This window comes from Sciurus vulgaris, assembly GCF_902686455.1.
Source record: "Sciurus vulgaris genome assembly, chromosome: 6".
Lineage (NCBI taxonomy): Eukaryota > Metazoa > Chordata > Mammalia > Rodentia > Sciuridae > Sciurus > Sciurus vulgaris.
Genome location: NC_136466.1, coordinates 548,989 through 566,421, shown reverse-complemented (window position 1 = coordinate 566,421; position 17,433 = coordinate 548,989). Strand labels below are relative to the sequence as shown.

Here is a 17,433-nt window from a genome sequence, read left to right as displayed (position 1 = left end):
CTGTCCAAGGAAGCTGGTCAGCCCCAGGGCCTGGGACCCACAGGATGGCCATCAGGAGAGCAGCAGACGTGCCTGGGAGAAGACCAGTGGGAAGTACAGTGGACAAGGCAGCCCAGGGTCCAGCAAACAGGGTCTGGGTGGCAGGTGGCTTTGTGGGGAGCCAGACTTTGTTTTGGTCGGGTGGGGCATTTGCACCTCAGAGAAGAATTTCAGGGACTATGAAGGGGATGACGTCTGATGCCCCTGGACCCCTGGATGCTGGGGCCTCAGCCTGCACCCACCCTGGTATGAGTTGCTCCCAGGAGTTCTCCTAAGCCCTGGTTCCTGGACAGAGCAGCTCCCTCTTGCAGGAGGGGCCTGGCAAGGCTTGCTTCCCCACACTTGCTCTGGGGGCATTTCTCCTCCACTGGTCCCCAGCAGCCCCTGGGGGCTCCCTGCTGCAGAGGCAGCCCTTACTCACTGTGGCGTCCCCCCTGGAACCTCACCCGCTTGGACAGCATCTCCAGCCCACACATTCTGCCTCCTGTTGAGTGGTAGCTCTGCCCCTCTCCAGTGACCTCCAGACTACCCAGGGCCCCCACTCAAAGTACATGCCGAGAGGCTGGGTTGTGGCTCAGTGGTAGAGAACTTGCCTAGGCACTAGGTTCGATTCTCAGCACCGCCTATAAATACATGAATAAAATAAAGGTCTATTAACATCTAAAAAAAAAGAAGTACATGAGGGTCAGATGCCTGGTGGGTTCCTCAAGCCTGGGGACGCAGGGGTGGGGAGTGTGGGTGTCAGGTTACCAGTATGTGCCCTTGGTCTGCCCAGAGACACACTCCCACGTCTCCCAAACCTACACCCTGTTCTCCCTTGGGTTGAGCACAGAGGGGCAGCCCAGCGGCCCTCCCTCCAGGGCAGAGCCCTTCCTGATGATTGCCTCCAACATCTGGAGCCCCTCAGGGGGTGGTCCCTGCACCGCCCTGTGTGTCCACGGCCTACCCAGAGGGCCAGCAAGGGGCGGGGCCGTCGGCCCGAACATCCCGGGCCTGAGTGCGCAGGCGGGGACCAAAGGGCAGCTCTTCAGGGAACCGGCATCCCCAAATCCAGGTTGCGACCCCTGACCCCTCCCATCCGAAAGTGTTGCCATTCGCGGCGCATTGGGGGTGGGGGCTTCCCTGGCTCCAGGGGCCTCTCCGGTATATCATTAACTCTCCGCAGTGGGAGGGGGACCCCGGCCGACACCCCGCCGCGCCCGGCTCTGAGCACAATGTCCCCGCGACGACGACAAGATTAAGCACAAGGGAAAAGTGAAAATGCTGTTGGCGATTCACACGCCCTTCGGGGTGTTGAATTAAAGCGTCTGAATAGGGATTTCCCCTCGCGCCCGACGGCCCGGCGGGCAGCGCATACTTCCAGGTTGCTATGACTGGCCGGGGATCGCCTAATCACCGGCCAGGGGGAAATTCATATAAAATATCGCCGGCCATTGTGGGCCTAACGCGGCGTGACAGTGCGGCACAAAGCCGGATTCATCAGCCCCAGCGGGTCAGCAAGGCGCCCGGCCGCGCGGGCCGCCGGGCGGTGTCAGGGGCCGCGGCCACGCTGGGGCGCGGGCGCATTCCGCTCTCAGGTGGCTCCGGGGCCTTTTGTGCCGCCGTGTGATTACCAAATGCCACCGCGACACCCCCTCCGGGCCGCCAGGCTCCTCCGCGGCCTGGAGAGGGGCCGCGGGAAGGAGGGAAGGTGGGCAGCGTGGAGGAGAGGCGCCGGGGCGTCGGCCGCCAGCGCGCACCCGCTGGGGCACACCGGCTGCTCTGGCTCCGGGCTCCTCGTCCTCCCCCAGCCCGGCTCGCTGCAGTACTAGTTCAGGAGGGGTACCCACCGCTGGGACTTCTGGAAACCTGCAGAGCCCTTGGCACCGAAGTGGGAAGGATGGTTTGATCTGTTTGGGGGAGGTTTTCTTCCAAGGGACCTAAGGTTGGAGCAGCCAGGACCATGCCCAGGTGGCCAGGAGGCCCCCACCAATCTAAGTGTTAATATGGCCCAAGGGTGGACTCCAAATGCTGAGTTCAGAGTAGCCTGGTGGGGATGGGGAGGGACGGCTGGAGGAAGAGGCTGGGCACATGCGGGGCCACTGCTGCCCACCCTAACCTTTGTGTGTGCCAGGTGGGAGATGGGGTGTTGTGAAGTGCAGGTTGCTGTGTTCTCTAGGACCATCGGCGAACCTCCCCAAGGCCCATCCCTGTTATCCAGAGTTTCCGCAATATGACCTGTGCTCCAAGCATTCTGAGGCAGGGGAGGACTCAGAGAGGACTCTGCCCAGGCTGTGGCTGGATTTGGAGCTTCCCTGCACCTTGCTCATAATGGACTCTGCGATCCTACATCAATGAATGGATGAATGGATGGTAGGTAGATGGGTGGATGATGGTTGGATGAATGGAATCTGGAAGACAGTGTATAGAATAGGTGGTGGATGGATGGTGGGTGGCGGGCAGCTGGAGGGAGGATGGTTGGGTGAATGGAAGCTGGAGGAGAGGATGGTAATTGATGAAGAATGGATAGATGGATAGTTGGATGGATGGTAGGTGGATGATGGATGAGTGAATGAATGGATAGATCCATGGATGGTGAGCAAATGGAGAGTGAATGATAGATGGACGTAGACGGACGGTGGACGATGGATAATGGATGGATGGATGGGTGTATGGATAGAAGAATGGAAAGAAGGAAGGAAGGATATGTAATGGATACTTTGCTTGGACTTGATAACTGCTAAATGAAGCTTCAGCAAGTGCTGGGGAAGATGGTTTCCCGGGTGGCATTCATTCTCTTAGGGAACAATTTCACCACATATGTTCCTTACTTCTTCCTTTCCCAACACCTGACCACAGTGTTGGAAGGGTCTAGGGCCTGAATAGAACAAGCTTTCCATAGCCTGAAAAGTTCACCCGGGGCAGAGCCAAATGGTCAGCATTGGTCTGCATGCCCTGGTCCCACAGCCCACAGCCTCCTCCCCTCCCGCTTTGGCCACTTGAAATAAGACATTTTACTGCAGACTGAAAAGGATCCCCTGCTCTCTGGAGTGATGGCTAGATGGTCTCACCCCCACCACACACAGCCATCCACAGGGCCTCTGCTGTGTGGACGGACGCAGAGATCTCTAACAAAGGTGTTATCTGTGGCAAAGAACCTGGCTGTGATGAAGGCAGCTGCCTTCCCTCCTCAGGGACCTCAGGGAGCCTTGTCTCCAGCAGCTCCGGAAGGAGATCACTCTGGACTGGCTCGCTGACTTCCTGCTTATTGGGACCCCCAGAGGAAGTCTGACAATAGCGATGGACGCTCTTCCCAGGAGCACACACTCCTCCCAGAGTCACCATGGATTCCACTACGACCTCAGAGGACCGACAGCCCCTTGAGGCCTGCCTGGCCCTAGACTCCTGGGTGGAGTCAGCCCAGGCCCTGTGCTGTGGGATGTCACCTGGGGCCATTCTTCTGGGCAGCCTCTGAAGTAGTCCTAGACTCGCAGAAGCTGTGCAGAAGGCACCCCGGAAGTCCCTGTGCCCCCATCCTGGATTCCCAGTGCTGACACACTAACCATGCTACATCCTTGGGAGTGATGAGTCTTATCTATGAAGAAAACCTGGCTTGACTCAGATGCCACTGCTTTTCTACCAACCTCCCTTTTCTGTCTGGAAATCCCATCTCGGGTCCTTTGCTGGTTTTTTCTCCACATTGCTCAGGGTCCTCTGCCCTTCCCTCCTCCGCCTTGCCCCTGGAACCACTGAGGACATGGCCAGGTATTTTGTAGGAAGACCCTGGATTTGGGTTCAAGGGAGGTCTTCTGATGGTTAGATGCAGGCTGTGCACTTGGGTGAGAATACCTTGAAGGTGACGCCATGACTGACAGATGCCGTGGAGTCACGTGTACCTGTCCATGGCTGGGAATGCCGATGCCATCCCTTGCTTAGGCTGGTGTCTGCTGGTCTCCTGCACATGGCTGCAGGTCTCTTTGTGATCCATCGATGCCTTGGGGAACTGCTTGGGGGATGCCTGCAGCTTCTGTGGTGGCCTCGTAGAGGGGGATTCCTGTCCTAGTGGTCCGAACCTGCTTGCAGAGATGTGGCATCTCATTTGTTCCTGAACCAGTTGAAGGCTGGTTTCAGTGCTTCCTCAGCTTAGCCAGCCCTGACTGTCTGGAAGGAGCCTCACCTCCTCATCTGACATCAGAGAAAACTGAGGCACAGCAGGGAGAACTGCTCAGCTCCCTGGTGACAGAGCCAAGCAAGAATGAGGTCCCTTCCCTGGGTCTTAAGTCCTGAGCCCCTCCTTCCCTCCCCTGCACACCCTTGCCCTCAAGTATGTCTGCTGGCCCTGCACTATTTGCCTAAGTTCTGATAAGCAGGGATCTCCAAGCCCTTGCCCTGGGCAGGGCAGGGGCAAGGCCCAGAGAGCTCTGGTCCCTGGTTCCCTTATCTCTTAGGGTCAGTCCAGAAGACAGAAGGGCAGGGGGCAGGGGCTAGCAGGAAACCAGCCTCTGCAAAAGAGGTGAGTTTGCTTGGCTGGGGCAGGGCATTCAGGGATTAGGGTGTCAGTCTTGAGAAGGTTCCCCAAACTGGGAGCGCGAGAGGGTAGGTGGAGAGGTAGAATGTGCTGTGTGTCCAGGAGGCCAGTTAGATGCTGCCCCTCCCAGGAGAGCTAAGTCCCAGAAGCCCACAGGCCACCTGCTCAGGGTCCCTAACCCAGGCTTAGGGACAGCAGGGGAGGGTAGGTCGGCCCCAGAGTTAGGAGAAAAGAATGCCAGCCCCTACCCCAGAGGAGCAGGGAGGAAGCATTTTGGGTCCTTGAAAGATAGGATAAGGCCAGGTGTGGTGGCCAGGCCAGCAATCCCAGAGACTGGAGGCCAAGAAAGGAGGATCACAAGTTCAAGGCCACCTGGGCAACTGAGCAAGGCTGTCTCAAAACATAAAAAGGGCTGGGGGTGTAGCTTAGTAGTAGAGTAACCCCCTGTACTGCAAATAAGTAAGTAAATAAATAAGATAAAACTTTTAAAAACAAATAGATGTAGGATGAGGATGGGGCTCTGTTGGATGGAGGGCAGGAGAGAAGTGATTTGTGTCTGGGACACAATGGCATTTGCTTACTCGGGGTGTCGGGCCCTGGAAAAGGCCACTCCAGGCCTGTTTTTGAGCAGAGCATTCGCACAAGGAAAGGAGAGGGGCAAGGGGCCCTATCGGGCATCTTTGGAAGGTGTGAGGAAGTGGCCACCTGGCAGGGGGACTGTCCTGGGTTCACTAGAGGACACAGCTCACCCACTACCATGAGCCTGGTTCCTCAGAGGGGCAGGGGCTGGCCTGCCGAGGATAGGCTCACTGCCCACCCCAGGGCTCCTACCCTTTCCTCTGACCCCAGAAACTTTAAGGAGTAGCCTTGTTCTCCAAACTGTAAATGAAAGGTGAGCAAGACACAGTCCCTGCCCCCAGAAAGTGTCCAGGCTGGGGACACATCACAGGAGCAGTGCAGGTCCAGTTGAGGAGGAACGGAGGCTGGTGTAGGAGGGACCTCGCCAGCGGGGAGATCTGGAGGCTGTCAGGGGCCATACCAGCTACAGACAGCACCCAGGACCCTGGCTGCTACCCCAGAATAGGTAGGACTGTGGCAGGCACAGCCTGTGCCCAGGGAAGGACAGGAGCAGCAACTGATGGAAAGCAGGGTCAGGCAGGGGACAGCCTTGCATGTGGGAAGTACCACATGGTCAGATCGGCCTCAGACGAAGAGCTTGGTGTGTGTGTGTGTGTGAGGGCCAAGGGGTCAGAGGAGTTAGGTGGAGCTGGGCGTTCCAAGTCTAATTAGGAAACTCTTTGGGCTCGAGGTAAGAGACAGACTCACAGAGAAGGAAGGGCCTGCAAGGGCAGAATGGGCTGGGAGGTCCCAGGGCCCACTTGGGAGAGTGGCGAGTTCCTTGTTGGGCTCCTGGCTGAATGCAGGGGTAGAGCCCTGGGGAGGGGACAGAGCAGCTGGGGCCTGCAAAGGGTCATCCAGGCAGGGTGGGCAAATCCATGGAAAGGGTTACCAGAGTCACCCAGAGGGACCCAGGAAAGCTGTGACTAGTCAGCCAGGGGAAATGTGGCGTGAAGCCACCACCCCAAACAATTCTGCTCTGTGAGTCCTCAAATTAGGAGGAAACGTGTTGCGGGTGATGGCTGTGTGGATTCATGCTGAGCCTTACAGAGTGTGGGTGCCTGCTTGCTGTGCCCCTGCCCCTGCCTGCCTGGGCCTTGGGGTACATGGAGCCCCAAGGCTGACCTCCCAGGACTGAGCTGCCTGCCTGCCCCTGGGACAAAGTCCCTGGATGTCCATGTAGGATTAAGGAGGTCACAGCCTTCCAATCCCAAGGGGCCTCTGGGAACCTCTGCCCAGGAGCAGCTCCCTGACATTCTCCTGAACAAGAGGCCTGGCCCAAGAGACCATCCACACCCCTTTCCCATGCCAGAGGACACCTCCTGCTCTCTTCTTCCTCCTGACAGCCCAGGGCATCAAGGAGAGAGAGAGACAAGGAAAGATGGGGCTCAAGGCCCCCCAGGACCACAGCAGGGACATTGAAGAACCTGTGGCAGGGTGTGCGAGCCCCCAGAGACAGGCCTGTGGAACTGGAAGCCCAGAGCATTTTTTAGCTAGGTTTGTGAAATCCCTGCTAATCAGCAGGTCGGATTCTCATTGATGTTGCCCCCCGCACTTTCCCCAGCTCAGAATGCAATGCTTAACATAGAGCAGGTGCTTAGCACATCTATGTCGGATGGTAGGTGGAGAAGAGGGTGACTCCTAGGGACAACAGGGCCCACCCAGAGCAGGGAGCAACTGGACGCCTCACTCCCACTCATCATTCTGTCTGCAGAAGCCCAGCTGGGCCACCTGCATCTGCAAAGCCCAGGGTGCCCTGAAGGCCCTCTGCCTTCCTTGGATCCCAGCCCCCCATCCCTACAAGCTTCTCACAAACTCCAGCCCTCCCCAACTGCCCTTCTGCAAAAATACCGTCAATTCCCACCTCCGCCTCAGCTTCCCTGTTTGGAGGAAGAATCATGGAACAGCAGGCAGCTCCAACACCACCTTTGGGTTGGTGGCAGCTGGCATCCATCCTCCCTAGCCCTCAGCAGCCATGGGCCCATGCTGGGGGCACATGGAACTGGCACAGGCAGGGTGTGCACTGTGGGCCACTGGCCTTGAGAAAATTCCAGAAAAGGCAGCCCTACACCTGGCCTTGCAGGTTTCTGGAGTGAAGGGTGGAGGAGGGGACGGGAGAGCAGGTTGCTGCAGGCAGAGTGAGTGTTGCTTTCGGGGCAGGTGATGCTCTTTGGTCTGCCACAGGCCCAGGACCAGCTGATTCTCTTTGGTCTGTCTGTCTGTTCAATATTTGTTCTGCTGCCTTCTTGCAGTCAGCATGTTTTGAGGTCCTGTTGCATTAGCCACTACTTATTCACAGGGACACACTGCAAGACACCCAGTGGAGAGGGACAGCATGGGTGGTACCAGGCCAGGCCCTCTGGGACTTTGTTGCCTTTTCTATATAAACATATAAACCTGTGATGAAGTTTCACGTTTCAGTAAGGTACAGTGAGATATTATCAACGACTAATGCTGAAGTAAAGCAGTCGTAACGATGCACGATGCAGAAGCGGCACCAGTGGGGCCTCTCTCCTTATATTGGTAAGTTTTCCTTTATGAGCTGTGGAGTCCCTACTCTTTTGCAGTCTGAGGTATGACAGGAAAGTTAGTATGAATTTTTTTCCTCCTTCATAATTTCATGAGCAGGTCTGTTCTCACTGACCTGAGCAACCTGGGCATGCTCCTTCTTTCCTCTCATTCAGGTTGGGCAATGGTAAATGTCTCCTCTTTGGCATATCCTTATTGGGGTCATTAGTAGGTAAACCAGGGTGACTTGACACAGCATTGTGATAGTGCAACTGCCAATCCGATAACTGAGGTGACTGCTGAGTAATTAATAGATGGGTGATGTGTACCTGGGGATGGAGGGAAATCTGGCAGATCTCCAATGAGATCTCTCCACACTACTCAGACCACTGTGCGGTTTAAACTTGTGAGTTCTTCCTTTCTTCTTTTCTTTTTGTCCCTCCTCCTCCTCCTCCTCCTCCTCCTCCTCTTCTTCTTCTTCTTCATGTGTGTGTGTGTGTTACTAGGGATTGATCCTAGGGGTGCTCTCCTGCTAAGCTATATCCCCAGCCCTTTTTAAAAATATTTCTTTAAAAAAAATTTTAGTTGTAGATGGACACAATGCCTTCATTGTATACATTTAATTTTATGTGGTGCTTAGGATGAAACCCAGTGCCTTACGTGTGCTAGGCAAGCACACTACCACTGAGCTGAAACCCCAGCCCCCTTCAATTTGAGTCAGCATCTTGCTGAGTTGCCCACACTGACCTTGAACTTGCAATCCTCCTGCCTCAGCTTCCTGAGTCTCTGGGATTACAGAGACTCCATGCCAAGCTTGCCAAGCTATGACTTGTTTATTTCTGAAAATTCCCACTTAATATTTTCGGAGTGTGGTTTCAGTGGGTAACTGAAACCTCTGGTGAGGGCCACTGCATTGCTGATTGCACTCTGTGGGAGGGACATGCTGTGGCTTTTCATCTCCCACCTGTTGATGGACACTTGGGTGCCTCCCTTTTGAGCTGTCACAGAGCACTGCCATGGCCTTTGCCTTGTCTTACGGTAGTCGTGGGCTTCTCCAGGGGAGGAACCCATGACTCGGGGGATGTGCTCAGCTTCTGGAGTTGCTGCCAGCGTGCGGTCACCTCCTCCTCCCTGCTGTTCTGACTGTGCGACCCCAGCTGTCCCTGTGGGTGTAAGTCAAGCCTCTGTTGGTTCTGGTTTACATGGCTCCTTGCTGAGGGAGTTGAGCATGTGCTTGTAGACCCTTGTGCAATTTAAAGATTTTTTCCTAATTTTATTTACTTTTATTGACATAAAATGACTGCACATATTTGTGAGGTACTGTGATATTTCGATACATAAGTACATTGTATAATGATCAAATCAGGGTTCTTGGCATATCCATCACCTTGAACATCCATTATTTTTTGTACTAAAAACATTTTAAAAATCCTCTCTTAGCTGCCCTGCCCCTCAAATGGACACCCACGTCCTTGTGCATATCAGACAAATGCTCTACTGCTGAGCCACATCCCCAGCCCCTCTCTTAGCTGTTTCTAAGTATTCAGTCAATTATCACTCACTGCATTCACCCTCTTGTGCAGAAGAACCCCAGAGTCACTCAGTTTTGTGCCCACTGACCAGCCTCTCCCTAATGCCTTTCTCCCTCGCCTCCCAGCCTCTGGTGGCCACTGTGCTACTGTCCACTTCTATGAGACCAGCTGTTTCAGCTTCCATATGTGAATGACAACATGTGTTACCTGTCTTTCTGTGCCTGGCTTATTTCACTTAGCATGATGATCTCCAGTTCCATCCATGTGGCCAGCGATAGGGTGCCACTCCTGAAGGACTGAAGTCTTTCACTGTGCGTGCTACAGAGCATGGCCAAACAGCATGGTATCGGCCTGAGAACTAACACAAGGAATGCCGCGGAGCCAGGTCCCAGCAGCAAACCTCCGCATCGCAGCCAGCGATTCTCAACCGGGCGCCGAGAACGCACACTGGGGAAAGGGCCGTCGTTCGCAGACGGTGCTGGGGGACCAGAGATCACCCGCAGAGGAGCGAAACCAGGTCAAAGAGGCCAGCGTCAAGCCCCTGAGGAGCAGGGGACCGCCTGCGGGACTGGCCTGGGCGGGACGCCCGCGCAGCGGAACCGCGCTCCCTCCGGCTCTCCTGGCCGGTGGCGGCGCGCCTGCCCGCCAGCCTCCCGCAGCCCCGCCGACCAGGCCTCCTCTCTCCGCAGCCACCCGGGAGTCGGCCTTCGTCCACGCGATCGCCTCGGCCGGCGTGGCCTTCGCCGTGACGCGCTCGTGCGCCGAGGGCGCGGCCGCCATCTGCGGCTGCAGCAGCCGCCACCAGGGCGCGCCCGGCGAGGGCTGGAAGTGGGGCGGCTGCAGCGAGGACATCGAGTTTGGCGGGATGGTGTCGCGGGAGTTCGCGGATGCCCGGGAGAACCGGCCGGATGCCCGCTCCGCCATGAACCGCCACAACAATGAGGCGGGTCGCCAGGTATGTCCACCGGACGAGGGTCCTGGGGCCGTGGGGGCTTCCTCAGCAGGACCAGCGTCTGGCGGGTAGCACGGCGGGCGAGGGGAGGGCTGCCCGTGGTGGCCAGCCTGGAGGTCTGTCACCTGCCCAGCATGCCGAAGGACAGCACTGGCCACCTGACTCCTAGCATCCCGCGCATGCCTGCAGACGAGAAGCCCACCAGTGCGTGGGGTCACCGGGAAGGAGGGAGGACTGGAGGCCCGCCTACTGATTCCCTGTACCATCCAGGGAGAAAGAGAGCCAGGCCAGGGAGTTCTGCAGCAGGACGTGGGAGGGAGGCCACCAGACGCCAGAGCAGGGAGACAGACAGGAGGGAGGAGAGGTGGTGGCCGGCTGGCTGGCTGGAAGGGTGAGCAGATATTCGTGGGAATGTGGAAAACAAAAGAGGAAAGGAGGGGAACAAGACTTCTGCCTGGAGGCAATAAGGTTCTGCCGTTTGTATGAGAATTTCAGAGAGAGAGACAGAGACCCGAACTTCCATGTGCAGCGGGCTATTTTCCCTGCTCACTCTCTTCGGAGAATAAACCTCCAAATGGAACACTCCATGTCTAACAGACCCAAGAACTGAGTCTGGGTCTCCTTCAGGTGGTGGGAGACATCTAAGGTGCCGTCTGGCATTTCTAGTGCCAGGTATCTTGAAGGGACTGGATACAGGAAGACAGGTTGAAAGTCTATTTTTAAAGCATTGGATGCCCATTGGCTCCTCTGTCTAGCTTCCTGTAGCCAGGAGCAACCTCGTTATGTGGCAGAAGTGTGGGGTGTTTTTCAAAAAGGATGAGCAGCAGTTTCTAGCCGGAGGGACACCAAGCACAACTGAGAGCTGCCAGCATGGAAATAGTGTCCGTGTGTGAAGTTCAGATCTTCAGCTCTCTCCTGAACCCCAGTTCCAGTGGCAGAGAACCTCACTAGCCTCCAGGCAGGAGGATGGCGGAGTCTCTCTGGGGAATCCAACCCACCCAGAAGAAAAGGCTTAAGATACTGATGGGAGAAGTCCCTAACAAAATAAGGCAGGCAGATCATACCTCAGTGAGCACTGAAGTTGATGCATGCCCTCACACATGGGATCTCCAGCAAGCTGCTCAGTGTACCCCTTTCAGTGTGTACAGACAGCCAGGGATCACCAGACACCTGAAGAAATCCTCTGCTACCACAACAGTAAAGAGTAAAATACACAAACAAGAACAGAACTTAAGGAAAAGAGTATTGTAAGGAGAAAAGAGAACTTCAAGGAACTGTCAGTATCCCCAGAGAAATGAAACACCATATCCATGACATTGGAAAAGGATGTTAATTTAACAAAAGTCAAAGAAAAAAAGAGCAATTAGAAATATAAAATATGAATTTAAAAAATTCAAAATAATCTCTGCAGAAAGTTTGGAAGATTGTTGACACTAACACTTTCCCATAAGACAGAGAAAAAGCCAAAGAGATGAAAAATAAGCAAGAACAGAAAATATGGAGGGTCTGTCCAACAGAGACAATGATGAATATAAGGAGGAGCAATTTGGCAAATTAAATAAATAAACACACACAAAATCAGGAAGTTTCCCTGGAACTAATATTTTAGACCAGTCAGTGACTGAATAGCAAACAGGAAAGACCCATCAGGCACATTAATTGTTGTGGAATTCAGAGCCTCCAACATATTGAAGCCCTCTAACTCTAAGGGAGAATGTTTGGGTTTTATGAAAAAGATCAGGAATCAAAATTGGATCAGACTTCTCAGAACAACAGTGAAGATCAGCAGAAAATAGGGTAATTCCTTTAGAATTCTGAGGGACAAAATGGTTTAAACCGAGAGTTTCATACCCAGCTAAACTATCCATTAAACAGCCTACGGCAGTAGGAAACATTTGTTTTCAGACCTACACATTTCACAAAATTTACCAGAAGACCTCTCCTGGCAAAAGGAGGTCTCCAAGAAGATGAAACTTAAAGAATTGATAGGTGCTTGAGCATCCTAAAGAGGGCGTTTAGACAATTAAGGGAGAATTGGAGGCTGAATCAGTGACAGACACATTAACAACAACAATGACAAAAAGTCATGCAGGAAAAAAGTCATCATAACACATCACATGGCTCTGTAGAGTATGACATTTAACATGGGGTCAACACCATCAGCAGTGATGTTGATTTTACTGGAATTGTGCTATGGTTATTAGGGTGGGAAGGGTGACAGTTGAGAAGTGTAGTTGTGTGATAAGACAGAGAACCATATTTCTGTCTCATGGTGAGAAGCCCCCTTGGCTGGGTTTCTTATGGTGGGTGGCAACATGGTGAGAGCACGGTGAGAGGGAGAGATCTCCTAGAGAGACAGGGAGCAGGGAGGGCCAGCCTTGCTCTTCCATAAACCCTCTGACAAGAACTCACCAGGGTCCCACAGGACTTTCTCAGTCTTTCCCTCCATCACAGACAATGTAGACGTAGAATCGGCGAGGAGATCCATAAGGATAGACATCACAGGCGCCGTGCCTGGGGGCCTTGAGTCTGGCAGAGTACCGTCCTTCCATGGGAAGGTGGTGGTTCTGAAGCACGTGGAGAGGGCCCCTGTTCTGCCTGGGATTCTGTAGGTGAGCTGCAGGGAAAGAGTAGGCTCCTCAGCAGAGACACGACAGGGGCTCTGTCCCCAATAAGCTAGTGACTTCTCACCTCTTCTTTTTAAACATATGTTCATGTTTGATTTACACATCATGATCACACATATTTTGGGGTTCAATGTGACATTTCAATACAGCATGTAAATCAGATCCAGGTCATTGGCATTTCCATCGCTGACGCATTGACCATTCCTTTGTCCTGGGAACATTCAAAAGCCTCTCCACTGGCCATTATTGTAGGTGGACACAATACCTTTATTTTATTTTTATGTGGTGCTGAGGATCAAACCCAGGGCCTCATGTGTGCTAGGCGAGTGCTCTACCACTGAGCCAGCACCCCAGCCCACCCACTAGCCATTTCGTTGTTGACCACAGTTACCCCACTTTACTGTATCACATTAGAAGTTACTTCTCTCATCCAACTTAGACCTCACCCCTTAAAGGCCTCACTGCCTCTTCACATCACCACACTGGAGACCAAGCTTCCAGTACATGAACCTTGGGGGACATACCACATCCAAACCATAGCAGTACCATGTAGCCAACATGTTAATTGAGGAATGCATTCAGTATTAAAATTATGAAAGTGATACTCTACGCCCTTTTCTTGTACTAAGTCTTGGGAATCCTGCATTTGGTTTGCACATGCAGCACTTCTCCATTAGGACCAGCCATATCTTGAGGGATATGAGTGACCAGGGCCTACCACGATGAACAGTGCCACCATAGGCAGTTCTGAATGTCAGATGCCCCTTTGCCTCCACCTGTGCCCCTTTCCCCAAAGAAGGAAGGGGAGGATGGGTTCCCACTGTCCTCCTGAAATCCCACCCGTACACCTTCCGCCAGAGAAGGGAAGCACTGCCCATTGCCAATCTGGAGAACACACCCTTCATCCAGGCCCTACCCATACTCCTCAGGCCCCCACAGCCTCCCAGAGTCCACAAAGGGATCACTCCAAGTGCTCCTGCTCAGAACTCCCAGACTTGCCACCCAGCCCTTAAGCACCTACTCTGGGCAGCCCTCCAGTTGTCCGTGAAGGTCTTCTCTCCGGCATCCACAGACCACAGCACATGCCTTTAGAGTACCTCCTCACTCACAGGGCTCTCCTTCCCTTCCACCACGTCACTGTAGACCCTCCCAGGCCAGGGACATACACGGAGGGATCTCCCAGGCCCTCCGACGTGCATGCCTTGGATCCGGCAGGACAGACCAATGGCTGGAGCGCTGTTGCTATAGTGGTGGTGCTGGGGTTGCACCAAGAGCCCAGGGGCTTAATAGAGCAGGTGGGCTGCAGGCGAAGAGCAGGGCGGGATGCAGCAGGGGATGAGCAGACCCTGGCTCACAGGCGCCCTTCCGCAGGCCATCGCCAGTCATATGCACCTCAAGTGCAAGTGTCACGGTTTGTCGGGCAGCTGTGAGGTGAAGACCTGCTGGTGGTCGCAGCCCGACTTCCGCACCATTGGCGACTTCCTCAAGGACAAGTACGACAGCGCCTCCGAGATGGTGGTAGAGAAGCACCGCGAGTCGCGCGGCTGGGTGGAGACCCTACGGCCGCGCTACACCTACTTCAAGGTGCCCACGGAGCGCGACCTGGTCTACTACGAAGCCTCACCCAATTTCTGTGAGCCCAACCCGGAGACCGGCTCCTTCGGCACGCGCGACCGCACCTGCAACGTGAGCTCGCACGGCATCGACGGCTGCGACCTGCTGTGCTGCGGCCGGGGCCACAACGCGCGCACCGAGAGGCGCAGGGAGAAGTGCCACTGCGTGTTCCACTGGTGCTGTTACGTCAGCTGCCAGGAGTGCGCGCGCGTCTACGACGTGCACACCTGCAAATAGGCGGCTGTCGCCAGGGCGGTGGGGCAGGGCTCGCACCTGGGCCGGACGCCTACGGGGGCGGGCTCCTCCCTCGACGGGGAGGGCTCCTAGGATGGGGCCGGGCTCCTGCCTGGACTGGGCCGGGTTCCGACCTGGTGGTGGGCTCCCACCTGGGGCTGGGGCTCCTCTCTGACAGGGCAGGACTTGGACATGGGCAGGTGGGGCTTCGCCCTGGACAAGGCGGGCTCGTGAATGAGGGGAGCTTGCTTGACTGGGTGGGCCCCTTCCAGTAGGCCAGGCTCTGGATGGGGCGGGACTTCGGGGCGGGCTCCTCCCTGGGGGTGGAGCTACTGTGGAGCCGCGTCTTGAAGGGAGGGACCTTCTTGAACTGGGCGGGTGGAGAAGGGGCTTCCCGCTGGGTGGGTGGAGCTCCTGACGGAACGGGACTCCCGCGGGTGGGACTTTGCATGGGGCGCGGCTCCTCTCTGAGGGTCAGACTTCTAAGCGAACACTGGTTCCTCAGCCAGGCATTCAGCCCACTACCCCCTCCTCTTCTGCCCCCTGAGCAAAGCAGCATCTCCTGACAAAGCAAGCTGCAGAGACCCCACGGGCAGTGTAGGATCCCTGCTTCCATGCTTCTGGGGTCTGGGAGCCTTTCCCCGAGGCCCATGCACCCCTCTCTCCACCTAGGAACTCCCACTCTCCCCACTTGGACCCCTCCTGAGGAAAGTCTGCAGCGGCCCCCAGCCCTCCGATCCTGAAAACTCGCTCAGACCTGGAGAACTGACTTGGTGGAGGGTGGCTGGGGAGGGCTCTGAATCCCGGGACTGCTTCCCACTGAGGCCTGCCTCTGTCTCCAACACCTCTTCCAGGGAATGTGCCACTGTTCCAGGCCCCTGGAGTCCCAGTTCTGGTCTGAGGCTGTGCAGCCCCCAAGGCTGCTCAGAGATGAGTTCTGTGCATCCGTGCTCCACCATGCCTAGGCAGGTGTCTCCCTCCCAGCCCCACATGGCCAGCACTGATCCCCAGGCCCGCTGCTGAGGCCAAGGTGACCAAACCTGCCTGCCATCAGCCAACATCCAAGAGCTTTTGAAGTCTCTGCTTGGGCTGGGAGTGAGAGGACACTGGGCCCATCCAGCTGATGCCCAGGACTGTCCACTGTGAATCGTTCCCACCCTCCAGGCAGGAGAGGGACACAGCCAGGGAGGGGTGTTGAAGGCCAGAAGAGGGCACCTGCCAGGACCGTCCTCTGCCTGGAATTGTGCATTCTGGGTCTTGATTTCATTTCTGATGCTGCTATCACTGGAGTTCGACAAACAGATGTTACCTTTTTTTTTTCTTTTCTTTCTATGAAAGAAATTATTTTAGTGATAGTGTGTAAGTTTCAAATAATGGGGAAAATAAAATAAATAAGGCTTTTTTGTGGCTTGTTCTGGGTTTTTCCCTTAATTTTGTTTTATTTTTTATTAGTATCTACTAATTGTACATATACAAGATTCAGTGTGATTTTTTTTTTTTTTTTTTTTTTTTTTTTTTTGCGGTGCTGGGGATTGGACCGAGGGCCTTGTGCTTGCAAGGCAAGCACTCCAGCAACTGAGCTATCTTCCCAGTCCTCAGTGTGCTATTTTGACCCCTGCAGATCTCCTGTCCCTGTCGTTTGGTGGTGGGATGGCCCCATGCTGGAAAAGTGAAGATGCTGCTCAGGAGGGGGACCCAGGACAGGGTACTCATGGTCAATGACAAGGAGGCTGTCAGCCCGCCTCTCTGCAGGCTTCAGGCCCGGCATTCCAGGAAGAAGAAACAGAGACAGTTAAGCCAAGCAGAGGAGGACCGAGCAATTGTGCCAAAGTTGGATCAGGGCAACTAGAGGCCCTGGGTAGCCGGGTGAAGAGGGGTGATGGTAGGGGCTGTGTGTGGGAGCAGGGTGCCAGGCAGCCATTGTACAGCGGGACCTGGTGAGAAGACACTGAGAAGGCACCCGGCCAAAACCTCATGCACCTCAGTGTGCGGAGGGGACACGGACCGGGTTCAGGCCTCCAGCATCCCAGCACCATCCTATATGTGTCAAGTCTTCTAGGCTGGGGGGCGGTGGCCTGTCTAGTGGTGGCTTCTGAGTAGAGTCAGTTGGATCCTGCAGGATGCACAGGATCCCGGAATGGGACTGGCTACCAGGAATGTCTCAGACCCCTTGGGGATCCAAGGTCCAGAATGGTGCTGCTGTCAGAACCTCTGCCCCACCTGCCTGCCAGGCAGCCCAGGGCCTCTCCCAGGCAAAGCCCGGAGGGTCCCAGGACAGGCAGTGCCTCTCGTTGGTTGCAGAGCTGGCTGGCACCCACCTCTCTCAGGGTGGGGTGCCTCTGAGAAATGAGCTGGAGGCCTCTCTCAAGACCACACTTCTGCCTGTCCAAGCCCTGCCCAGGTCTCTGCTCTCCTCTCTGCCCTTTCATGCCTGTCCCCCATACTATCCCCACCTTGGTCCTGCCCTGATGACCCGCTGATGTCTTCCAGGGGAAGCTGAAGAGGTGGAGGCAGCTGAAGGCAGCAGGCCAGGCCCCATGCTCTCAAAAGCTCATGTCTGACACAGCTATTCCTACAGGCTGGTGGTAAGACAGGCCAGTGGTCTAGAGAAGGCCTTGGCAGTCTTCTCGGCCTGATGTCCACTTGCTGTCATTCACCCATGAGCCCTGGAACTGGGAAACCCAAAGGAGAATGCAGCTGTGTGTGCGTAAGGAGGGAGGAGGGTCGGGCAGCCCAGAGAACGCGGCACAGCACACTGGGTGCAGAGGAGGGACCCAGGCCAACGCTGGGAGGAGGGGCTGC

At 55.3% G+C, this 17,433-nt stretch overlaps 1 protein-coding gene across 1 annotated transcript in view; it reads left to right on the top strand.

Annotated features, from left to right (window-relative positions):
* Window positions 1-16,032, top strand: part of WNT3A (Wnt family member 3A) — a 41,990-nt gene extending 25,958 nt beyond the window's left edge. The window contains exons 4-5 of the mRNA XM_079145781.1: window positions 9,894-10,159; window positions 14,155-16,032. Of these exons, the coding sequence (XP_079001907.1) occupies window positions 9,894-10,159; window positions 14,155-14,634 (746 nt within the window). The 3' untranslated portion in view covers window positions 14,635-16,032. The remainder of the gene's footprint in view (window positions 1-9,893; window positions 10,160-14,154) is intronic.
* The last annotated feature ends 1,401 nt before the right edge of the window (window positions 16,033-17,433 follow it).